Source organism: Ictidomys tridecemlineatus, chromosome 10, assembly GCF_052094955.1.
Source record: "Ictidomys tridecemlineatus isolate mIctTri1 chromosome 10, mIctTri1.hap1, whole genome shotgun sequence".
NCBI classification, from domain to species: Eukaryota; Metazoa; Chordata; class Mammalia; order Rodentia; family Sciuridae; genus Ictidomys; species Ictidomys tridecemlineatus.
The window spans coordinates 11191468-11218080 of NC_135486.1; the positions used below are offsets into that span (position 1 = coordinate 11191468).

Below are 26613 nucleotides of genomic sequence, written 5' to 3' on the forward strand. Positions count from 1 at the left end.
TTACCCCTCACATATCAGATAGAGCTCTAATCTCTAGAGTATACAAAGAACTCAAAAAGTTAAAAAACAAAAAATAAATAACCCAATCAACTAATGGGCCAAGGACCTGAACAGACACTTCTCAGAAGAGCATATACAATCAGTCAACAAATACATGAAAAATTTTTGCTCATCATCTCTAGCAATCAGAGAAATGCAAATTAAAACTACTCTAAGATACCATCTTACTCCAGTAAGAATGGCAACCTTTATGAAGTCAAACAACAATAAGTGTTGGCGAGGATGTGGGGAAAAAGTACAATCTTACATTGCTGGTGGGACTGCAAATTGGTGCAGCCAATTTGGAAAGCAGTATGGAGATTCCTTGGAAAGCTGGGAATGGAACCACCATTTGACCTAGCTATTCCCCTTCTCAGACTATACCCAAAAAAACCTAAAAAGAGTATACTACAGGGACACAGCCACATCAATGTTTATAGCAGCACAATTCACAATAGCTAGACTGTGGAACCAACCTAGATACCCTTCAATGGATGACTAGATAAAAAAAATGTAGCATTTATACACAATGGAATATTACTCAGCACTAAAAAATAACAAGATTATGGTTTTTGCAGGGAAATGGATGGCATTAGAGCAGATTATGCTAAGTGAAGTTAGCCAATCCCTAAAAAACAAAGGCCGAATATCTTCTCTGATATAAGGGGAGTGACTCAAAATGGGATAGGGAGGAAGAGCATGAAGAGAAGATTACTACTAAATAGGGAAGAGAAGTGGGCGGGAAAGGGAGGTAGAAGGGGAATTGCATGGAAGAAGGTAGGAGACCCTCATTGTTATACAGATTACACGTATGATGATATGAAGGGGGAAAAAAAAGAAGTGTGTCACATTAGATTGGGTAGAGAGAAGTGATGGAAGGGGAAGGGAGAATAGGAAGGACAGCAGAATAAAATAGACACTAGTATTGCTGTATGTATATACGTGACTGAATGACCAATGTGATTCTGCAATCTGTACACCTGTACACTCAGAAAAATGAGAAATTATATCCCATTTGATTCAAGTGTATGATATGTCAAGATCATTGTACTGTCATTTGATTAAAACCAAAAAAAAGAAAAAAGGGGATGGGGATGTGGCTCAAGCAGTAGCGCGCATGCGTGCAGCCTGGGTTCGATCCTCAGCACCACATACAAAAAACAAAGATGTTGTGTCCGCTGAGAACTAAAAAATAAATATTAAAATTCTCTCTCTCTCTCTCTCTCTCTCTCTCTCTCTCTCTCTCTCTCTCTCTCTCTCTCTTTTTCTCTCTCTCCCCCTCTCCCCCCTCTCTCTCCCCCTCTCTCTCTCTCCCTCTCTCTCCCTCCCTCCCCCTCTCTCACCCCCTTCCCTTTAAAAAAAAATATTTTACCTTTCAAGCTGACAAAAACCATAAAGTATGAGAATCAATCAGTTGATGAGGTTATAGGAAACACTCAAGTACATACAAAGTTATCCATTGCAGCACTGTTTATAATTTTCACAATATTGGCAATAACCAAAATACCTACTCAAATATTAATAAAAGAAACTATTGTATATGTAAAAAGCAGAATATATTGTATCACTCCAATTATATCCTAACATCCAGAACCTATGAATATGTAATCTTACATGGCAGAACAGTTTTTGCTAATGTGATTAAGAGTAAGGACTTTGGGAGTGGAGTTATGCTAGATTATTCAGCTGGATCCAATCCGACCACATCATGTGGCCTTAAAAGCTGAAAACCCTACACAAAGATGTAACACTGCTGTCTTTGAAAACAGAGGAAAGGCCACAAAATAAGAAATGTGAGTGACCTCAAGAAGCTGGAAAAGGCAAGAAAGACATTCGCCTTTAGAGCCTTAGAAGGTAATGCAGACCTCCTGGCACCTTGACTTTAGCCAGGAGAAATCTAGGTGGACTTCTGACCTACAGAACTGTAAGATGATAAATTTGTATTGTGTGAGCTGTTATATTTTTGTTAATTGATTCTAGTAGCAGAACACAGTGGAAAAACTAGTGACATCCCAATTAAATTTTAGATTAGTATTAAACTAAATTTGGCATTGAAAGAGGAAAAATTCAGTAGCTGAAATATTTACTTCTGCAGTGTTTGTTTTCATATGATTAGCAGAGACTGTGCTGATCTTACTCAAGTTCACTGAGTATGAATATTAAGGATGATAATATATAAATAAATCTAAAATTAACCCAGCACTGGAAGCAAACCAAATGTGTATCAGTTGGCCAATATATAAAACAATTTTGGTGTCACCGGGTAGTGGGAATAAAAAGATGCAAACTATGAAATTTTTAAAGCATTATACCAAGTGAAAAGACAACTATGCACTATATAATTTCATTCATATTACATTCTGGAAAAGATAATAGGGACAAGTCAATTTAGGAGCTGAAGGTGAGAGAAGGGATCAAATGCAAAGGAACATAAATTTTGGAATGATAGAAATGTTCGGTATCTTAGTTGTGGTGGCATACATTTGTCAAAACTCACCAAGCTGAACACCTAAAAATAATGAATTTTGTTTTAGTAAATTTATTAAATTTTATATAACTTTCAAAAGAATCTGTTTTAAAAGAAGATATGTTTTAAAACATAACTTATAAAAGTTGAAGGTAAATGGCTTGAGATAATTTAATGGAAAGATAATAGAAGAAATTAGGGGTGCTGGAGATATAGCTCAGTTGGTAGAATGCTTGCCTCACATGCACAAGGCCATGGGTTCAATCCCCGGCACCACAAAAGAAAAGAAAGAAATTGGACATTCAAGTGCATTCTATCAAATGAAAATGAATCTCTAAAATAAAGAAAATTATTAGTAATAGTAGGATAACTTCCCATTTGCCCCTCTAGCATATGTTAACATATCAATGTATGTTTTAACATGTTATGATATATAAGAATTAAAATATTTTAGATTTTGTTTTTGTATTTTAATATATAAAAACATCAATATATTAATGTAGGTTCAATCTGATTAATGGATATGTGTTTATTAATTTCTGTGCTTTGTATTTTAAAGGTTTCATGATAAAAATTTTGCTTTGCTTAATAAAAAAAAGCATCACACTAAATGTTTGTTGAAAATGTAGATCACTGGGCTTAGGATGTAGCTCAGTTGTAGGGCACTAGCCTAGCATGTGCCCAAGGTCCTGGGTTCAATCCTCAGTACCACAAAAACAAAAATATATAGATCGCTGTGCCATAGGCCCAAAGATTCAGATTTGTTAGCTCCTAGCTGAAAGAAAATTGTAATCTATGATAGAAATGCTTAAATTGCAAAAGCAAAACAAAACAAAAAAAGAAACTTCTAGTGGAAAAGTTACCCATAATGAAGCTGTTAACTAAAGCACTTTTCAGCTGTTTGTTACTTTGTTGTTATTCTTGTCACTAGAGTTTTCCATCTTTTTTGGACTTCTAGTTCTGAAGATAAACTAAAAGTATGATGGCTGGAAAATGAAATTTAATATTTTCCTTTTTTATTGATTTTATTTTTTAAATACATGACAGTGGAATGTATTACAATTCTTATTCCACATATAGAGCACAATTTTTCATATCTTTGTATAAAGTATGTTCACACCATTTCATGTCTTTATACATGTACTTGTTTTTTTATTACAATTCTTATTACACATATTCTTTCCCTTTTTCCTTGTTAATTTTTTGCAACTGTAGTAGCCAATATTCAATATTTATTGAACATCTAACAAGTTCTTAAGTTATACTAAAAGAACTTGAAAGGAAGTTATTTATATGTGACCAAAACTTTCTTCTTAGGTAATTACAATCTATGATAAAAATGTACTATTAAAATGTTTTAAAATGTAGATTAATTTACTAGTTAAACTAAAAGCAAAAATGGAAATAGTTCTTACCTGGGTCCTTGCTAGTTGTCAAGGTAGCATTTTCTTAGTGTGAATCATAACACTTTAAGGAACTGCTATTAAAATTAATCACTTAAAATTGCTGTAATATTGTCCTTAATCCCTTGTGAGTCACTGTGTGAAAAGTTTCCAGCAGAATTATAGCAGGATTTTGTTGCACATCCCTGTGTTTTCATTTGAAAGGTGACAACATGTTTCTCTGTCTCCACTTCTCCCTGTCTTAAGGGAACAGCAGTAGTGCCAGGACATCAGCAAGTCAGTGTCTCTCATTACCACCTCGGAGACTTCTGAGAGTGGTTGCATAGCAGCAGTTTTATTTCAGTTACGAATCATGCCCAGATAGCCAAGTTCAGTCTTCCGGGGTTACTCCAAATTACAGATGGTGAACAGTATTTGTTATCATTGTTTTTAACATTTACCAGGCTCCAAAGAAAGGCAACACGAGACTTTTTCTTTCACTGATAGTTGCTAATTTTAAGCCTGATTTTGAAGGAAATACTGAGTACCAAATAATTAAAGTAAGTCATTTTAGTAGTATTGATGGCTTTGACAACAGAGTTGTTTTTTTAAAATGATGAACTTTCTGCTATTTTTAAGAATTGTAGAGGGTAGCAACAGCATTTCAAAGGAGAACTGAATAAGGTAGGAGTTGCTTTGAGTGTTTTATTAGAATGCTTTCAGATTAGGTTGGTATCAGGAGGATGAAATAAATTTATTTATAGTCTTTTTTGTTCCCATTTATGCTGTTGGATTTAGGGGGTAAATTTATAGAAGAATCATTTGCACTCTTTACTTCTTTATAAGACATGCTTATCATAACTGTGTAAAGAAAAAAATATTTTCCTTTTGGCATCCATATATTTTTAAATCTTATACTTGAGAATTATTTTTTCTTTTATACTCAGTGACAATAGATTCAGTTATGTATAAAAGTGATCTCAGTAGTCTGTCACCTTAGTTTATGTAGATAGAACATATTTATACAGGGACAAATTCTTATGGATCAATCAAATGTCACACTGGTAGTTCTGTATTTTTTTGTTTTGCTTGTTTGTTTTTCTAATATTTTGATCTCTAATACATTCCTGGCTCTTTGTGATATGTAGTTCTATAAAATTTGTGTAGAAATTTGATTAAGTACATATAGGGGAAACAAGTTATAATGCTCAGAATATTTAAAGAGGATTTAGAATGTGGATAATTAGTAGAGCATAGTGGTTAAATAGCAAAGGGTTCAAGAGTCAGACTGCTTTGTCTCAAAGTTCTGTTCTGCCATTTGGCATCAGTGTGACCTCAGTAAAGTCACAAATAAACTTTCTTTGTATTTTGTTGAAATGTATTATACTATTTATAAAGAAAATTAACTATTCATATATTGCACAACCTTGTTAAGTTAATCAGCACACATTTTCATTTTCATAGCTAAAACTCTTTCAGAAACTTAAATGTGTGTGTGCATGTGCACGTATGTGCACTTTAAATTATCTCTTGTTAATTTCCTTGGACATAGCTTCCTCTCACACTCAGAGAAAAAGGTGAGGTTCATACAGCAGTCTATAGGATCCACTGTCCACCACTCACCCCCACAGCTAACACTACCACTACCACCATCCTTCTACCTCTCTGCCCTTATTTCCCACTACCCTCCTGTTGCTTTCTGTACCTCACTGATTTCTTGGCTCTTCCTTGAACATTTATGCTTTTCCCTTAAAGCCTTTGCCCAACCTGTCTCCATTGCCTGGAATGTTTTTCCCCTTTAATATCATTAAGCTGACTCACCTTCTTCGATCTTTACTCAGATGTATCTTCCTCTAAGCCATACCTAACCATTTAATATCACCACCCCATTACATGGCTATGTTTTATATACTGCAGCACTTGTCTTTATTATGTTATGTTCAACACATATTGGTGATGTTCCACATAACATAATAAAGACAAGTGCTGCAGTATATAAAACATAGCCATGTTTCCTCCCACTAGTATGTAAGCTTACTGAAGGCTAGGGTTTTGGTTTTGTTTGTTTGTTTGTTTTTTCACCAATATGTGTGAAATATGTCAAGTATCTGACAAATAATAGATGTTCAATAAATGTACAAATGAATGAAACATTTTAAATATTAGCATATGCTAAATTTAAATCTTAATTTGGTATCTACTGACTTAAACAAGTTATTTCATGGAGTTGCTGCATGAATTAAATGATAGTCCATATTGGAAAGCACAGTTCTGATACAGAGAAAGCCTTCAGTAAACTCAGTCAACAAATGTTTACTGAGCACTTATAATGTACAAAGTATCCCTGTAGACACTGGGGTATATGTCACTGAATGTAGCAGTCATAAATCTCTGCTACTATGGAATTTATTTCTAGTTTCCTTCACTTCATTTGGTACAATGGTTTCCAGTGAGAAAATTGTGATTCTACCTACCTATTCACTGGTCTTCCACCCTAGATTCATGTTCAATTAATGTTTACAGGTACTCATTTTCCTTTATTTTAAAAACACTTTCATAGCATTGTGAAGACCTGGGATTGGTCCCCATCACCAAAAAAATAAAATAAAATAACACTTTTGTATTCAGTTATGTTATTCTTAATTTTATTAATTTATTAATTTATTCTTGATTTTAAAATCTTCCTTTTGCAGGTGAGAATCTGAAATTTGGAAGTTGTGACTTGCCCAGTGTCTTAGAACTAGGGATAACTGAGCCAGTGTGACTATCTGGGAGAAAGGAGGGAATATGAGAAGTAGCAGAGATGCATTGTGAATATGGAGAATTATAGGCTTTCAGAGTTATTAGAGTATAAAGGATGAAGCAAGGAATAGACAGAGATCAAGCTAGAATACAAAGTAATTACCAGATACCATGTCCTGTACATAGAATTCTCACCAAGGTCATTTATCCATTCTGGTCCAGTCAGATGTAGCCAAGGCAGAAGAACTGCATGGTATAAAGTATAGTGACCTGTACATAAGGAATTCTCAGAAGCGAGCAGTGGGCAATTAAGCATGGTGCATACACTGAGCTTTCTCAGAACAGGATTATGTTGCCAGAAGGCTCAATGCATGGTTCTTCCATGATAGAGGTACATTAGAAAAAGAGCTTAGAGACAGAGGATATTTAGTGATATCAGTCTACATAGCTATGTGATCTTTCTAAATAGCTTGATCATGGGACCAGAAAGATGAATGTAAACATTGAGCCAGTTTTGATTTTGGATAGCTGATAATTAAGAAAATGGAGGATATTGATAATTGAATATTTTAGATAATTGGCCAGGAAGTCCAGTTAAATAGAGAAGGAAAAAAGAACAAGAGGATAGCTGATAGTGGGCTAAGGACTTCAAAGTCTTTAACTACAATAGTACATTCATCTGTTTCTCCTAATAACTCTCAGTTTTTGTGTCATGTTCCTTGATGCTCTGTGTTTAGGCACAGACACACTAAAGATCATTAGGTCTTTTTTGAAAAATTAACATTTTTATCATTATGTAATACTCTTCTTGATACTTGGTAACTTTTCTTGCTCTGACACAAGCTCTGTCTAAAATTAATAGCTATTATTATTTTATTTTGACTGGTGTTGGCATGGGTTAATCTTTGCCATTCATTTACTTTTTAACTATATGTGTCTACATTCAATGTGAACTTCTTAAAGACAGCATATGGTTGGGTCTTACTTTTTGATCCACTGTGCCAATACCTTTTAATTGGAACATCTAGACAGTTAACATTCAGAGCAATTTTTTATATAGTTAGATTACTATCTACCTTATTTGTTACTATTTTGTTTTGTTGCCCTGTTCTGTATTATTTTTTCCTTCCATTTTTTTTTCTGCTTTTCATGGTTTCAATTGGACATTTCATTTCCTTTTTTCCCCTTATTATATCATTTATAATTCCTTTTACTTTTTTTAGTGGTTGACCTGGAGTGTGCTGTATATATTTACAACTAATCCAAGTTCACTCTCAGTAACACTGTACTTCTTCACATATAGTGTAAATATTTTATAATAGCAAAATAATTCTAATTTTTCCTTCCTATCCTTTATATTATTGCTGTGGTTAATTTTGCTTATGTATGCATAATCAAATACATTATTGCTATTATTATTTTAAACAAATGTTTGTATTTTACCTTCACTTATTTCTTCTTCAGTGTTCTTTTTTTTTTTTTTAATTCATTCAGCTCCAAGTTTCTGACCTATATTATTTTGTATCTCTTTAAGGAACTTCTTTTAACATTTCTTGTCAGGCAGGTCTACCAACAACAAATTTTTTCAATATTTGTTTGAGAAAGTGTCTACTTCACTTTTGAAGGGTGATTTTACAGGTTGGAGAATTGTAGGGTGACATGGGTTTTTGTTTGTTTCTTCTCAATACTTGAAATATTTTACTTCATTTTTCTCTTGCTTCCATGGTTTCTGAGAAATCAGATGTAAGTTTTTATTCTTCTGTATACAAGGTGGTTTTCCCCCTCTGGCTTCTTTCAGAATTTTTTCTTTATCTTTAATTTTCTATAGTTTGAAATATGTGGTTTGGGGCAATGTTTTTATTGTTGTTGTTTTGTTGCTGTTGTTATTTTTGTTATTTATGGAGCTTGGTGTTCTGTGGATCTGTGGTTTGGTTCTGACGTTAAGTTGGGAAAATACTAGTCATTGTTTCAGATAATTCTGTTACTTTTTCACCTCTCCTGGTATTCCCATTATGAATAGGTTATACCTTTTACGGTTGTCCCACAGTCCTTGGATAATCTGTTTTGATGATTTCAGTCTAGTTCTATTTGTTTTTCAGTTTTAAAGTTTTCTTATTGTTATATGCTTGTGCTCAGGGGTTCTTTCCTCAGCTATGTCCTAACAATAAGTTTATGTATATAATTTTATGTAGTATCTAAATCCTACGTTAAATTACAAGTTCCTCTAAGGCAGATTATGTGTTTGTTTTATCTTTGATTTCCTTGAGACTTCTACTACAATTCTATACCACAGAGATATAAAATGAATTTTATTAAATAAGTACATTAAAATATGAAATAAGATCAAATAAAAGCCTAAATAAAGTTAAAGTATTGCATGGGTGAACATTGACTAGGACACATTCAGTCGGCTGCTTTACCCTGTGCATATGCACAAGTGCACAAGTGTGTGCTTATTGTCAAGGCCCTCTCAACTTAGGGCAGTGATTTTTTTAAACAACCCTATAATCCTCCTAGAATTCTATAATCTTAACTCTAATTTGCTGACTACATTTATGGACAATATGGTGATTCATTCTAATTGAGTTACAGAAAATAAAGCCTGTGCCCTGGAGAACTAATGACAGTAACTCTCCCTGTTTTCTCTTTCTTCTAATCTCTCTATGTATGTATAAGCTGGAACAAAATGATAGTATAGAGAACTATGCCTATGTGATATTTTCTAGATTTTACACTTGGAAGAGGAAAGGCCAGGCCAAGACTTTATGCATGTTATGCTACTGAGCTACATCCTCAGTCTGTACTTAACTCTTTCAGCATCAAGATCAATAAAATATTGACACGTTTTTTTCTTCACTCATCTAAATAGCTCTAATTCATGTACAAAACTGCAAAGGTACATGGAGCAAATGCCTCCTGTGGCATTGATATCCATCCCTAACACATGCCTGTTGAAATGCCTAACAGCAAACTATAAAAATTACACAAATATTTGCACAGAAATTTTTAAATTTACTAACTTCTTCCTATAAAGACTTCTAAAATTAAATCTTTTAACAAAAAATAATAAATAAATAAATAGTTGTAATTCAAATAAGTTTGTTTCCATTTTTCTCTAATGAATGGAGTAATGCCTAAGTGTTTAAAAAATATGTAACTTGATAAAACACCATGGTAGTCTGTGCTACTGTTTACCAAATATTTCTAGTTCTCTTTCTGGGTTTCTACAAATCCCTTCCCCATAGATGTTAGGTGTGGTCACAAGTTTTTTTTTATTTTTTTGTTTGTTTTGTTTTGATTTTGGTTTGGGTTCGTTGAAATGAAACTAGAAGTGATATGAAGTTTTAAAAGCTAGTACAGTTATCTTCATTTAAATGTTAACTTTACAAACACCATATCCAAAGTGATATAGACCTAATTTTAACATTCTTCTTTTTAATTCATTTATTTATTTGTTCTAATTTGTTATGCATGACAACAGATGCATTTCAATTCATATGGAGCACAATTTTCCATTTCTCTGGTTGTACATAAAGTAGAGTCACACCATTCCTGTTGAGACTACACCTTGTACTACTTAGTTAATTCTTTTTTTGAAGTCTTAAGGTCAAGTTTCTTTTCTCAGTGTCACTGTCAGTTCCTGCAAGTACCTTCTCATTTCAGGTCCTTTTCACATTCTGTTCTCTTTAATTATTTGCTCTTAATTTAGGAAATCACTTTGTGTCATTTCTTTTGAAATTGCTGATACTATCTTCATAGAAAAGACTACTTTTGTCAATGTTTTATTGTTGTGTTTTTAAAAATCTATTAATAAAGTTAGAAATTTTTTATATAACTAGTATAAACTAGAAATAAGAACTCAGTGCCATCAAAAACTTTAATTATCACAGAAAATAAAATGATCTTATCACATTACCAAGTGGTTTCAAGCAACTATTACATATAAAAGAAATTGAAATCTGGATTCTGTTTTAAGTCTACATTATAAAAATCTGAACACCTTTTGCAAATTTAGTGCAGAAGGTAATATTCCCTGTTGATTCTCTCTCCCATCACCATCTGCCTTTTCATTCTAGGGATTCTTCAGCAAGCGCCTGAAAGGCTCCATCAAGAGGACCAAAAGCCAGTCAAAGCTTGACAGAAACACAAGTTTTCGGCTCCCATCTCTGCGTAATACAGATGACAGGTAAGAAGTCAGCTAGCTTAAAACAGAAAGCAGTGTCAAAATGGATTTTGATAATTCATCTTGGCCTTTTCTAACTTTTCAGTAATAATTTTAGAAAGATCAATGCCGCAGTTTGGCTGCAGCAAAATAACGGGGGGGGGGGGGTGATGAACAACTTGTATACATTGATACAGCAGGAGTGGGAGCCATTTATTATAGGACAACAGAGGTATTTATACATTCCATACAGCAGTCAACCAATAAGGAATCTCCACACTTAATGGCTCCCTGGGGTTACTTCACTAACCACTCCCTCTGGCAAAATGCCAGGCGCCACCCAGACTTGTTTACAGACCTTAACAGATCAATATGAAATTTATTTTTTTTTTACCTTGTTCATATTGAGCAGGGTACATTATGTTGTCTCAAATGCCAATCCAGTTTAAGAACCAATTAAGGAATCAATTATGCTTCTTTGATAAGAGTGAAATTCTAGTGGTTAGGGGTTAATCTTTCTTTTTTTTTTTTTTTGCTAGAATGACTCTAAGAGGTAATGATGATGATGATGGTTAATAATTTTTGAGCATTGTATATGTTAACTTTCTATTGCTGTGACAAAATACTTGATAAAATCAACTTAAAGAAGAAAGATTTATTTTGGCTCATGGTTTCAGAAGTTCCAGTCCATAGTTATTTGGCTCCGTTGATCCTGAGCCTATGGTGAAACAGAATATCATGGTGAGGGGGGGGTATGCCAGAGCAAAGCTGCTTGCCTCATAGCATTCAAAATCCAGAGAGAAAGAGAGAGGAGAGGAAGGGGCCTGGGACAAGATACACCCTTCTAACTTCCAACCAGGCCTCACCTCCTGAAGTTTCCACCACCTTCCAGTAGTACCACTAGCTGGAACCAGTGAGGCTTCAACACATGAGTCTGTGGGGAACATTCCAGATCTAAACTATGACAACTCTACAGGGTGTTTTATGCTTATGATCTTATTTATTTAATCTCCATAATAAATCCATATGATAATGACGTTATTATCCCTGTTTTATAGATGAAGAATCTGAGGCACCGAGATTCTTACCCAAGATCATATAGCTAGTAAATAATAAAAATGATATTTGAATTTGGGCAATTTGGCTTCATAGTTCATCTTCTTCATACTTTGTTATTCTATCTATATGGCATATGGAATTGGCATTGTTGGTTTATAGTCACATCTGGAAGACATGGATTTCAATAAGGACTATACTAGCTTAGGTAAACTTAAAATGTATATAGTTTATGAAGGATAACATTCCTCTAAAATCATTGAACATGCATGATACATTTTTAATATTTTGTGCCTCTGTAATGTTGATAATTTCAGAGTGTTGCATCAGTACATCATTGCCAGCACCAGTTTTTATTGAGTGCTTACTATGTGCCAGGCATTTCAAATGTAGTCTCATATAATACAGCCCTAGATACTATTATTATCCTCATTTTAAAGATGAGGAACTGAGGCGAAAAGAGATTGAGAAACTTGCCCAGTGTCACACAGCTAGTAAGTAGTGGAGCCTGGATTTGAACTCAAGTCTGCCTCTCATATTTGATGTTCTTATTTATATTTGAGGTTTTGGGTTTTGGATTTTTTGATGTTGTTGTTTTAGTAAGTGACATTATTTTCAATCACTTTCTTAACAAAAAGAAATAAAAATTATAGGTTTGGCAGGCAGAGAATTATTGTCCTTGTTTTATAGATGAAAGAATTGTCCCCCATACCAAGCTAATGATGAGACTACTGCTTCATGCCACAACATGGCTGGAAGTGGAGATCGTTATGTTAAGGGAAGTAAGCCAGGCACAGACAAGTGCTGCATGATCTTGGTCATATGTGAGATCTAAAAATGTTGATCTCATAAAAGCTCTTTTCTCTTAACCACATTAAAAGTGCTCATGGAAATTTACAAGCCTGTCCAATTGGCATGTAATTTTCATATTATCTCTTATACCTCTTGGTGTATAAATTATTAAATTTAATTTTCTAAATTTAATTTAACTGATGGAAACATTAATTTTATTTATTAATAGAGTACCATGTGATGTGTCAATACTTGTATACCTTGTATAATATTTAAATCAAGATAAACATTTATCTCTTCAAACGTTGAACATTTCTTTATGGTGAAAACATTCAAAATCCTTCCTTCTGCCTTGTTGAAATATACAGTACATTCCTGTTATCTGTAATCACCCTATTATTCCATAGCATACCAAGCTTCTCACTCCTGTCCAACTATAACTTAGTGCCCATTTGTCAATTTCTCCCCCTCCCTCCCTTCCTCGCACCCTCTAGCCTCTCTGTCATTCTACTCTTATGAGATTGACATCTTTAGATTCCACATATGAGTGAAAGCATACAGTACTGGTGTTTCTGTCCCTGGTTTACTTCACTTAACATAATGATCTCTACTTCCATTCATGTTATTGCAAATGACAGAATTCATTCTTTCTGTGGCTGAATGGTATTCCATTGTCTACCATATTTTCTTTATCCCTTCACCAGTCAGTGAACACTTACTTGGTTTTTATTTCTTGGCTATTTTGCATAGTGCTGCAGTGCCCATGGTAGTGCAAATGTCTCTTCAACGTACTGACTTCATTTTCCTTGGATATATACCCAGCAGTGGGATTGCTAGATCAGATACTAATTCTATTTTCCATTTTTTGAGGAAATTCTGTATTGTTTTTCATAGCCATTGTAAATGGGATTGCTTTCTTGATTTCTCTTTCAGATTTTACTGTTGACATATAGCAACACTAGTGGGTTTTGCGTGTTAATTTTGTACCCTGCAACTTTGCCAAATTCATTTATTAGTTCTAATAGATCATATATATAATTTATAAAATTGGATTTAATATATTACATATATATTATACACACACATACGCACATAGATTACACATACAGAGAGTATGTAAGGTCATCTTCAAACAGTGCAATTTGACTGCTTTTCCAGTTTGGATGCCCTTTACTTCTTCCTCTTGTTTGATTGTTCTGGCTAGAACTTCCAGAATTATGTTGAACAGAAATGGTAAAATTGTCAGACCTTGGAGAGAAAGCTTTCTGCTTTTCCCCATTCAATATGTTAGCTATTGACTCAACTATAATGGCCTTTATTACATCGACATACATTCCCTTTATACCTAATTTTTCAGCGTTTTTATCATGAAGCAATGTTGATTTTGTCAAATGCCTTTTCTGTATCCACCGAGATGACCATATGGGTTTTGTCCTTCATTCTGTTGATATGGTGTATCATGTTTATTGATTTGTGTAATATTGAACCATCCTTGTACCACTAGGATGAATCCCACTTTATCATGTTAATCTTGTTAACGTGTTGTTAAGGATGTTTATATGTTTGTTCATCAGTCTGTAGTTTTTGTTGTCATGTTCTTTTCCAGTTTGGGTATCAGGATAATACTGGTCTTGTAGATTGTGTTTGGAAGAATACCTTCCTTTCTCTTCTCTTTTTTGGAATAACTTAAGGAGAATTGGTATTAGTTTTTTAAATATTTGATAGAATTCAGCAGTGAAACCATCTGACCCTGGACTTTCTTCAATGAAAGGCTTTTTATTACTAATTTGATCTGGCTATATACTTATTATTGCTCTATTCAGATTTTTTATTCATGGCTCAATCTTGGTAAGGTGTATGTGTCTTGAAAATTGTTCATTTCTTCTAGAGTATCATACTTGTTGGCATACAGTTGTTCATACTAATCTCTAATGATATTTATATTTCTGTGATACCTATTATGGTATCTCCCCTCTAATTATTCGAGTCTCCTCTCACTTTTTCTTAGTCTGATTGTTTTCTGAATCAACCCTGTTTTATTGATCTTTTGTATTGTTTGGTGTTTTTTTCGTTGGCTGATTTTGTTTTGGGGAGTCTCCATTTTATCTATTTCTTCTCTAACTTATTTCTACTAATTTTGGTTTGCTCTTGTTTTTCTAGTTCCTTAAGATGCAGCAATAAGTTATTTACTTGAGATATGTCTTTTTGATATGGGCATTGATTGCTGTAAACTTTTCCTCTAGGTACTGTTTTTGCTACATTCCATATGTTTGGATATGTTTGTCTCCATTTTCACTTGTTTATACATCTTAGTTTTGAGGTAATCATAAAAAAATGGTTTTCTGGGTTTTTTTTTCCTTAGTTTCCTTTTTAAAAAATATTTCTGTATTGTTTATTCTTTTTTATTGATTTTATTTTTTAAATACATGACAGCAGAATGCATTACAATTCTTATTACATGTATAAAGCATAATTTTTCATATCTTTGTATATAAATATGTTCACGCCAATAACTCCATAATTTTCATCATTTCAGGAACTCAGAGCATTTTTTAAATAAGTCCAATAAGATAGAATGACAATTTTTCACACTATATATTTTTAAGAATAAGGATATTGTACAGCAATTAAAACACTCCCAATTCAATAGCCAGTTTCTTATACTCTGCAGCATCATATGCAAACTTGGGAGACAAGAAGGTTTTTTTTTTTAATAAGTATATTTTATTTTTCAACCTTGTACTAGATATTACCTTCTTAATTTCAAACAGAGTTCTAACTTCTATTCCATTTTACTTTAAGTAATCCATAGGAATTGTTGGCTTGTATTACCAAGAGATTATATTCTCCTAGAGACTTATATTGCTGTTTTATATATATAGTTCCTGCATTTTTAGCCTTTTAGTGTGACCTAAATTCATTATATGTGACTTCCATACTGTTATTTCAATCAATAGCAGTATCATTCTATCTCAAATACAGCAAAATAAGTAGGTGCTGATGAATTTCAAACATTAGATAACCCTCTTTATTTTCCAAATCTATTTGAATTATAAAGATTTCCTGTAAAAATTTTTTCAAAACTTTATTTTTATTTTGTATTGGGATGAACTAAAAGTTGGAATGCACTGTTTGTGCACGTATATATACATATACATGTATGTATTTTTAAAAAATATTTATTTTTTAGTTATATGTGGCCACAATATCTTTATTTTATTTCCGTGTGGTGCTGAGGATCAAACCCAGTACCTGACACATGTTAGGCAAGCGTTTACCTCTGAGCCTCAACCCCAGCCCAATACACGTATGTATTTTTAATAGACTCTCTCACCTTCGGGTCTCTAAAGATATAAACAGAACTAAGGTTTATCTATTATTTTTATCAATTTTTTAACTAAGCTATTTATTTTTTTTTTTTAGCTAAGCTCTTTGTATTAGTACCCTTATAGGCATAACCAAAGATTTTCCAAAGACTTCATTTTCTTGCTGAAGTCAGACCATTCCTTTCAAAACAGTGTATAGTGTCTAAATATAAGTACATAGACAGTTCTGTTCTTATATCTAACATGTGAATACTCTAAGTTAAATCTAGTAGAGCTGCCCTTTCCTTCAGTTTTTAATTTGTACAAATAAAATACGTACATCTTTGTTGTATTGGAAAAAATGTCTCAGTAATACATAGTCATACATTCTGAGAACTGCATCATTAGGCAGTTTCATGACTGTGTGAATGTCATGGCATTCTTATACAAAACTTAATGGTAGAACCTACTAAACAACTAGGTTATGTGGTATAGCCTAGACTGCCAACCTGTATAGCATGTTACTATATCAAATACTATAGGCACATATAACACTATGGTATTTCTGTATCTAAACATATCTAGACATAGAAGTGGTACAGAAAAAAACACAGTATAAAAGATGAATGGTATATCTGTATAGGGCACTTAGCCATGAATGAAGCTTACAAGACTAGAAGTTACTCTGGGTGAGTCAACAAGTTAGGAGTGATTGAATGTAAAGGCCCAGGAGAGTGCTATACTTAGCTATAGGCTTTATAAACACTGTATACTTAGGCTACTCTAAATTCATAAAAGTATTTTTCTTTCTTTGATAATAAATTAACCTTAGTTTACTATAATTCTTTTACCTTATAAACATTTACATTTTTTCTGTAATAAGACTTAAAACACAAGCATACAGCTTTACAAAAATATTTTTGTTCTTTATATACTTATTCTGTAAGTTTTTTTCTGTTTTTAAAGTATTTTATTTCTTCTACTTTTTAAAACTTTTTTGCTAAAAACTAAGAACAAACACACACATTAGCCTAGGTCTACATAGGGCCAGAATCAGTATCACTCACTTCCATCTCCACATCTTGTCCCACTGGAAAGTCTTCGGGGCAGTAACACTACGGAATCATCATCTGTTCTGATAGCAATACCTTCTTCTGAATTACCTCGTGAAGGACCTAAAGGTTCTTGAGAAAGGTGTCAGTGTTTTCAGAAATATATCCATGGTGGCTTACTTGGTTTGCTTTAATCATATATCTGCTTGTAAGCAGAAAACAGCATTGGAGTGCATGTTTTCAAATTTTTAAGGAACTTATTGAAATCTGCAGAAATTTCTGTGAATTTTCTTGGGGTTTTCCTTTTTCTTTTTCTGCAGTTTCCTTTTCTCTTCTTCAGCTATGAGTTCAGTAAGTGATAGGAATTTTTCAGCTCTACAATCATGTTTACTGCACAGGATAAGCTATGCAAAATACCATAGGATATTTTAATGTTCATTCTTGATCATTAAAAAGTCCTTAATAGCTCCAGATATGTCTTGCCAATGATCCACAAGTTATAAAATCTTATTATGAGACCTTGATGGAAATTATTACCAGTGTTTTTTTTCCTGAGAATTTTTAATATCTATAAACTCAATATTTTCTTTGTCAGGGTATAGTACATGTAACTCTACATCTTTTTAATAGCTGCATTCTTGGTATAGATTCTTAGTAACTAGAAGTGAACTTTTACCAAATAATATTTTAAAAAACAAATTTCTGTATGTACTTCTACACATCTAATATAGATGTGTTAGGTTCCATGTACTACAAAAGAATATAGGGGACTGGGGTTATGGCTCAGTGGTAGAGCACTTGCCTAGCATGTATAAGACACTAGGTTCAATTCTCAGCACCACATATAAATAAGTAAATGAAATAAGATCCATCAACAACTAAAAAATATTTTTTAAATTCTCTTTTTTATTAGTTCTAATCAGTTATACATGACAGTAGAAAGCTCTTTGGTTCATTGTACACAAATGGAGCAGAATTTTTTGCTTCTCTGGTTGTACATGAAGTAGAGTCACACCATTTGTGCAATCATACATGTACCTAGAGTAATGATGTCCATCTCATTCCAATGTCTTTTCTACCCCCTTGACCCATTCCCTGCTCCTCTTTGCATTATCTAAAGTTCTCCACTCATCCCATGTCATTCTCCCCGCTCCCCATTATGGATTACATTTGGCCCTTGGTTTGGGGGGATTGTTTTATTTCACTTAGCATGATGTTCTCCAACTCCATCCATTTACCTACAAATGCCATAATTTTAATCTTTTTTAATGCTGAATAATATTCCATTGTGTATATGTACAACAGTTCATCTGTTGAAGAGCATCTAGTTTGTTTCCACAGTTTAGCAATTGTAAATTGTGCTGCTATAAACATTGAAATGGCTGCATCACTGTAGTATGCTGTTTTTAAATCCTTTGGGTATAGACCGAGCAGTGGGATAGCTGGGTCAAATGGTTGTTCCATTTCAATTTTTCTTTTTTTTTTTAATTGATTTTAAAAAAAAATGACAGAATGCATTACAATTCTTATTACACATATACAGCACAATTTTTTAATATCTCTGGTTGTATATAAAGTATGTTGACACCAATTCGGGTCGTCGTATGTGTACTTTGGATAATAATGTCTATCACAATTTTTCTAAGTAATCTCTGTACTTCTTTCCAGATTGGTTGCACCAATTTATAGTCCCACCAGCAATGTATGAGTGTGCCTTTTCCCCCATATCCTTGCCGACACTTATTGCTTATATTCTTGATAACTGCCATTCTGACTGGAGTGAGATAAAATTTTAGAATGGTTTTGATTTGCCTTTCTCTAATTACTGGATATGTTGAACATTTTTCCATATATTTGAGGATGGATTGTATATCTTCTTCTGAGAAGTGTCTGTTCAGCCCGTTAGCCCATTTATTGATTGACTTATTTTTGTTGTTGTTGTTTTGGTTTTGGTTTTAGTTTTGGTTTTGGTTTGGTGTTAAATTTTTTGAGTTCTTTATGTATCCTGGAGATTAGTGCTCTGATGTGTGTGTGGCAAAAATTTGCTCCCAAATTGTTGGCTCTCTCTTCACTTCATTGATTACTTCTTTTACTGAGAAGAATCTTTTTAGTTTGAATCCATCCCATTTATTGATTCTTGATTTTAATCTTGCACATAGAAATCTTATTAAGGAAGTAGGGACCTAATCCTATATAATAGAGATTTGGGCCTACTTTTTCTCCTGTTAGGCATAGGGTCTCTGGTCTAATTCCTAGGTCCTTGATCCACTTTAAGTTGAGTTTTGTGCATGGTGAGAGACATGGGTTTAGTTTTATTTTGCTGCATATGGATTTCCAGTTTTCCTAGCTGTTGAAGAGGCTGTTCTCCAATGTATGTTTTTGACACCTTTATCTAATATGAGGTAACTGTATTCATGTGGGTTTGTCTCTGTGTCTTCTATTCTGTACCATTGGTCTATATGCCTGTTTTGGTGCCAGTACCATGCCATTTTTGTTACTCTAGCTTTGTAGTATGATTTAAGATCCTGGTGCCTCCTGCCTTACTCTTCTTGCTAAGGATTGCTTTGGCTATTCTTGGTCTCTTAGTTTTCCAAATGAATTTCATAATTGCTTTTTCTGTTTCTACAAGGAATGACATTGGGATTTTAATTGGAATCACATTGAATCTGTATAGCGTATTGGGTAGTATGGCCATTTCAACAATATTAATTCTGCCTATCCAAGAGCATGGGAGATCTTTCCATCTTCTAAGATCTTCTTCAACTTCTTTCATTATTGTCTGTAGTTTTCATTATACAGGTCCTTCACCTCTTTTGTTAAGCCGACTCCCAAGTATTTTTTATTTTTTGAGGCTATTGTGAATGGGGTAGTTTTCCTAATTTCTCTTTCAGAGGATTCATCACTGATGTATAGAAATACATTTGATTTATGGGTATTGATTTTGTATCCTGCTACTTTGCTGAATTCATTTATTAATTCTGGAAGTTTTCCAATTGAATTTTTTGGATTCTTTAAGTATAGAATCCTGTTGTTAGCAAATAATGATGATTTGAGTTCTTTTCCTATTTATATCCCTTTAATTTCCTTCTTCTAGTCACTCTAGCTGGAGTTTCAAGAACTATGTAGAAGGGGCTGGGATTGTGGCTCAGCGGTAGAGTGCTTGCCTAGCACCGGCATGACCCAGGTTCGATCCTCAGCACCACATAAAAATAAAGGCATTGTGTTGAGTCCATCTACACCTAAGAAATAAATATTTTTTAAAAAAGAAAGAACTATGTAGAATACAAGTAGTGAAAGAGGGCATCCCTGTCTTGTTCCAGATTTTAGAGGGAAGGCTTCCAATTTTTCTCCGTTTAGAATGATGTTGGTCTTGGGTTTAGCATAGATAGCTTCTACAATATTGAGGTATGTTTCTACTATCCCTAGTTTTTTTTAGTGTTTTGAACATGAAAGGGTGTTGTGTTTTGTGAAATGCTTTCTCTATGTCGATTGATGTAATCATATGGTTCTTATCTTTAAGTCTATTGGTGTAATGAATTACATTTATTGATTTCTATATGTTGACACAACCATGAATCCCTGGAATGAACCCCACTTGATCATGGTGCACTTTTTTTTATGTTTTTATATGCGATTTGCCAAAATTGTGTTGACAATTTTTGCATCTATATTCATCAGGGATATTGGTCTGAAATTTTCTTTCTTTGATGTATCTCTGGCTGGTTTTGGTATCAGGATGATACTAGCCTCATAGAGTTTGGAAGGGTTCCCTTCTTTTCTATTTCATGGAATAATTTGAGGAGTATTGGTTTTAATTCTTCTTTGCAGGTCTTGTAGAACTTGGCTGAGAATCCGTCTGGACCCAGACTTTTCTTGGTTGGTAGGCTTTTGATGGCATCTTCTGTTTCTTTGCTTGAAATTGATCTGTTTAAATTGTGCATGTCCTCCTGGTTCAGTTTGGGTAGATCATATGCCTCATATGTCTTCAAGGTTTTCTATTTTACTGGAGTATAAATTTTCAAAATAGTTTCTAATTGTCTTCTGTATTTCAATATTGTCTGTTGTGATATTTCTTTTTTCATCACAAATTTTAGTAATTTGCTTTTTCTCTCTCCTTTTCATTGGAGTGGCTAGTTTGTCAGTTTTTTTTTCAAAGAACAAGCTTTTTGTTTTGTCAATTTTTTAAATTGTTTCTGTTGTTTCAATTTCATTGATTTTAATTATTTCCTGTCTTCTACTACTTTTTAACATTTATTTTTTAGTTGTAGATGGACACAATACCTTTATTTTATTTTTATGTGATGCTGAGGATCATGCTAGGCAAGTGCTCTGCCACTGAGCTACATCTCCAGCCCTTCTACTACTTTTGGTGTTGACTTGTTCTTCTTTTTCTATGGCTTTGAGATGTAATGTCAGGTCATTTATTTATTTACTTTTTCTTCTTTTAATGAATGCACTTAATGCAATGAGCTTCCCTTTTAGCACTGCCTTCATAGTGTCCCAGAGATTTTGATATGTTGTATAGGAGTTCTTATTTAACTCTAAGAATTTTTTTTATCTCCTCCTGATGTCTTCTGTTATCTAGGCATTATTCCGTAGTGTATTATTTAGTCTCCAGGTGTTGGAGTAGCTTCTGATTTTTATTTTATCATTAATTTCTAATTTCATTCCATTATGGTCAGATAGAATGCAAGGTAGGATCTCAATTTTTTATATTTGCTAAGACTTGCTTTGTGGCATAACATATGGTCTATTTTGGAGAAGGATCCATGTGCTGCTGAGAAAAAAAGCATATTTACTCACTGATGGATGGAATTTTCCATATATATCTGTTAAGTCTAAATTATTGTTTTCTTGAGTTCTACAGTTTCTTTGTTTAGTTTTTATTTGGAAGATCTATCCAGTAGTGAGAGAGTTGTGTTAAAGTCACCCAGTATTATTGTGTTGTGGTCAATTTGATTCTTGAAATTGAGAAGGGTTTGTTTTATACATAGATGCCCCATTGTTTGGAGCATCGATATTTACAATTGTTATGTCTTGTTGATGTGTGATTTCCTTAAGCAGTATGAAATGACCTTCTTTATCTCTTTTTATTACCTTTGGTTTGAAGTCCATTTTATATGATATAAGAATGAAAATCCCTGCTTGTTTACACAGTCCATGTGAGTAATACATTTTTTCCCATCCTTTCACCTTCAATCTGTGGATGTATTTTCCTGTGAGATGAGTCTCTTGAAGGCAGCATACTGTTGGGTCTTGCTTTTTAATCCAATCTGCCAGTCTGTGTCTTTTAATTGATAAGTTTAGGCCATTCACATTCAGGGTTATTATTGAGATATGTTTTGTATTCCCGTTCATTTTGGCTTATTTTTGGTTTTTAACTTGACTTGATTTCTCCTTTGATTGGCCTTTCCTTTAGTATATATCCTCCCTTTGCAGATTTTCATTGTTGTTTTTCATTTCCTCCTCATGGAATACTTTGCCAAGAATGTTCTGTAGTGCAAGCTTTCTCTCTGTAAATTCTTTTAACCTTTGTTTATCATGGAAGCTTTTATTTTGTCATCAAATCTGAAGCTTAATTTTTCTGGATATAAGATTCTTAGTTGGCATCCATTTTGTTTCAGAGCTTTGTGTGTGTTGTTCCAGGATCTCCTGGCTCTGAGGGTCTGGGTTGGAAAATCTGCTGAGATCCAATTGGTCTCCCCTATGTGTAATCTGATTCCTCTCCCTTGCAGCCTTTAAGCCTATCCTTATTTTGTATACTAGGCATTTTCATTAATATATTCCTTGGTGTAGTTCTATTGTAATTTTGTACATTTGGTGTCCTGTAGGCTTCTTATATTTGATTTTCCAATTCCTTCTTCATGTTTGGGAAATTTTCTGATATTATTTCATTGTAAAGATCATGCATTCCTCTGGTTTGAATCTCTGTGCCTTCCTGTATCCCGATATATCTTAGATTTGGTCTTTTGATGTTATCCCCTAATTCTTGGATGTTCTGTTCATGGTTTCTTGTCATCTTCACTGTTAGGTCAACTTTATTTTCAAGATTTTGTAGTTTGTCTTCATTGTCTGTGACCTCCAAGTGACCTACTCTGTTGGTGATGTTTTCTATTGAGTTTTTAATTTGTTTATTGTTTCCTTCTTTCAAGGATTTCTGTTGGTTGGTTGGTTGGTTGGTTTTTCCAGAATCTTTATCTCTTTCTTGAAGTAACCTTTTGCTGCCTGTATTTGCTTTCTTATCTCTTTGTTGGAGTGATCAATTTTGGCCTGTATTTGCTTTCTTAGGTCATTCTTTAATTCACTGATCATTTTAATTATGTACATTCTGAACTCTTTCGCTGTCATTTCAACTACTGTGCTGAAAATAGATTCTACAATTATATATTATCTTCATTTGTTTGGGGCACTTTCCTCCCTTGTTTTTTCATGTTGTCTACATATTTTCCTCTCTTGCAATACAGCTCCGAGTTGTTGAAGTTTCTACTCTATAATCTTGTAGTGTCCTTGCAGGTTACCAATACCTCACCTTTAATGGGGAGATCAATGTTTACATCACCCAATGCAACCAACATGCAGCCATAAATCAATTAGCTTCTATTTAGACATTTAAGTTTTGTCGCTATAAACAGAAAATTGATGAGTTCGGGTATCTTCTACCATATAGCCAGTAGGTTTGCATAAGGGTTTAAAGTTTCTAATGGTGTACAGAGAGAGAACAGGGTGGGGTAGGTTGTCATGTTTTTGAGGTAGGCTTTGAGAATATAGAGGTATTAGATTATAGGACGAGTGAAAGGGGAATCAAAAGAAGTTGGATGTTAGCAGGAGAAAAAAAAGGGGCAAACCCATGCAAGGCTCCCTGTTACCTTTCCACAGGATGGTGTGTGTTAGCATACCTAGAAGGGATACTTCTGGTGCAACCAGGCCCACAGGGACCTTGGTGACAGTCTTCAAGGTTCTGATTATTGTCCCTAGATGGAAGTGACCACATCCCTAGTTGGTGGCAGCAGTAGCATCAAACCTATAGGTACTTAGGTGTTAGAATGGGGCCCCAGTCAGTGTCCCAATATGGAAGCGGCCCCAACTAAAAATGGCAGAGGTGGCAGCAGAGGTAACCCAAAATGGCAGTGGAGGTGTCCCAAGATAGAGGCAACTGCTTTCAAAGATGAGGCTAGAAGGATGGACTGTGTGATGTTGTTGGGTGGCCTATTGGGTGATGCCACATTGTGGCATGTAGTGCCACCACAGGCAGGAGCCTCCTGGCTCTGTCCGTTGTTCCACAGTGGAGATTGCCATGTAGGGAGGACTACAGAGGTGGCTGCAATATCCCAAGATGGAGGCAGTTTGGGTGGAACCATCCTCCCTACCCCCACCACCCTACCCCATTGGTGGATAGGGAACCCCAGCACGGTGGTTCCTCTTTGCTCAGATGCAGTGTTCCCAACTGTGTGTGGGCAGTGCAGGTATTCCAGTCTCAGTGCGGACAGAGCAGGTCATGAATTGTCTCTTGTCTGTCTTCCTCAAATGGTCTGAGAGAACTAAAAAAGATATTTAAAAAAAAAGAAGAAGAGAACCAGGGGACTGGGTTGTAGCTCAGTGGTGGAGCACTTGCCTTGCATGTGTGAGGCACTGCATTCGATTCTCAGCACCACATATAAATAAATAAAAATAAAGTTCTATCAATAACTTAAAAAATAAAATTAAAAAAGAAGAATAATATAGAGAGCCAAAGACCTAGCTCCTGAACCTCAAGGAATCCAGTGGAAAAGGTAACACACCAGAAAAGAGGAACTCATAAAAATGCACCTACCTTTCAGCTTATTTGTCTCCCTTTTTAAAATTTCCTTACAACCATATCCAGTGACTTCTACTTATCTCATTCTACCTTTTTCTGCAAGGGAGGCTGGAAAATTTTATAATTGGGTATGTTGTTGCCCCCAATAATGCAGGAATCTATTCTTAATATTCTTAAAGGAGAGAGAGATGGCTATTGAGAATGTAGCTAGCAATACCTACAATAGAAGGAGGTCACCTACCTATTTCCAGGATTCTGGAAAGGTTAAGCCAACCAGCTTTAGAAGGTCAGAGGTCAGGATTACAGTGTGTGTGTGTATGTGTGTGTGTGTGTGTGTGTGTGTGTGTGTGTGTGTGTGTGGTGCTGGGGTTCAAACCCAGGGCCTTGCACATGCTAGGCAGGCTCTCTACCACTGCCCTATAGCCCCAGCTAAGGCTTACCCTTATCACGAAGTACACTAGAGAACTAAACCACCCCACATAAAAAGATATTTGTGTTCCTCTATTAACATCTCAGCTGGAAAATCCATTCCTAGGTAAATCCAAGAGAAATGAGAACACATGTCCAAATAGAAACTTGTACAATAATGCTCATGGATAACTGCATTATTCCTAATGGTCAAAAAATCAGGATGACCCAAATGTCCATCATCCACTGATTAATGGATACTCAAAATATGATAATATCAATACAATGAAATATTAGCATTTCATGAAAAGGAATAGAGTACTGATACATGCTACAACATATGTGAATGTTTTCATCCTTGAAAAAACATGCTGAGTGAAAGAAGCTTGTCATAGCTCAGTGGTACAGCACTTGCCTAATACGCATAAGATCCCAAGGTCAATTCCCCAGCACCATGTTAAAAAAAAAGAAAAGACAGCAGTGGTCACAAAAGCATGTATTATATGATTCCATCTGAATATATAAAATGTCCAGAATAAGTAAATCCTCAGATTAATTGTTGCCAGTATATATTTCCAGAGGCTGAAGATTCCGGTTGTTGGATGTGATGAATAGGAGTGACTTCTAATGAGCATGGGGTTTCTCTTTAGAGTGATCAAAATATTTTAAGCTTAGATTGTGGTGATGAGTGTACAACTCTGAATATACTAAAAAACTGTACATTGAAAATGGTTAGATTTTATGGTGTATGAACTATATCTTAGTAAAGATTTTCTTTAAAAAAGAAAAACTGGCCCAGGAGGCACTCTTCAGTGAAGCTCCTTAGTCTGTATGCTCCCTTTCAGCACACAAAACTTACATTCAACTTTTTAAGTGTTTTTCTCTTCAGTTTAAACAACCAAGTGTCTTACAGATATTAAGGTAAATTTCCAAAATGAAAGACAGATACTAAAATAAACAAATACTGGAGGAGGGGGTGGCAGAAGAAACAGAGCAACTTATGAAGCCAGAAACAACTTCACAAGCAAAATGGATGTTTTCAAAAGATAAAATTGTACATCTATGAAATAATAACAAGATGATATAAGAAAAAGAAAATCAAGAAGAGAATTTGGAAATTAATATAAAAGCTAAATTCAAGTCACTGTCTCAGAAAATAAAACATAAAATGAAAGATTCGGCCCAAGAATTAAGGGAAAAAAAAGAACAAAGAAAAACTTTGGGCAGGGAATTGTCAAAGAAAATGTCCTCAGACAAGAAAACATAAATATCCAGATTGGAAGGACCACCACATTCCCAGGAAAATGAATGAAAAAATACCCCTCAACACACACATTGGTGTAAATCATCATGAGATGTCAGTCACTGAGGTTTAGAAAATGAATCTTTAAAAAGATTCTATTGGAAAAAAAT

General features: G+C 34.3%; 1 protein-coding gene across 8 annotated transcripts in view; it reads left to right on the forward strand.

Annotated features, from left to right (window-relative positions):
* The window catches only part of Rasal2 (RAS protein activator like 2), a 323464-nt gene that overhangs the window by 244364 nt on the left and 52487 nt on the right, over nt 1–26613 (forward strand). For all 8 annotated transcript variants that reach the window (XR_013426392.1, XM_021722624.3, XM_021722625.3 and 5 more), the window contains one exon: nt 10707–10816. Coding sequence is in view for 7 of the 8 variants with exons in the window: in XM_021722624.3 (XP_021578299.1) it covers nt 10707–10816 (110 nt within the window). In the remaining variant the exon portion in view is untranslated. The remainder of the gene's footprint in view (nt 1–10706; nt 10817–26613) is intronic.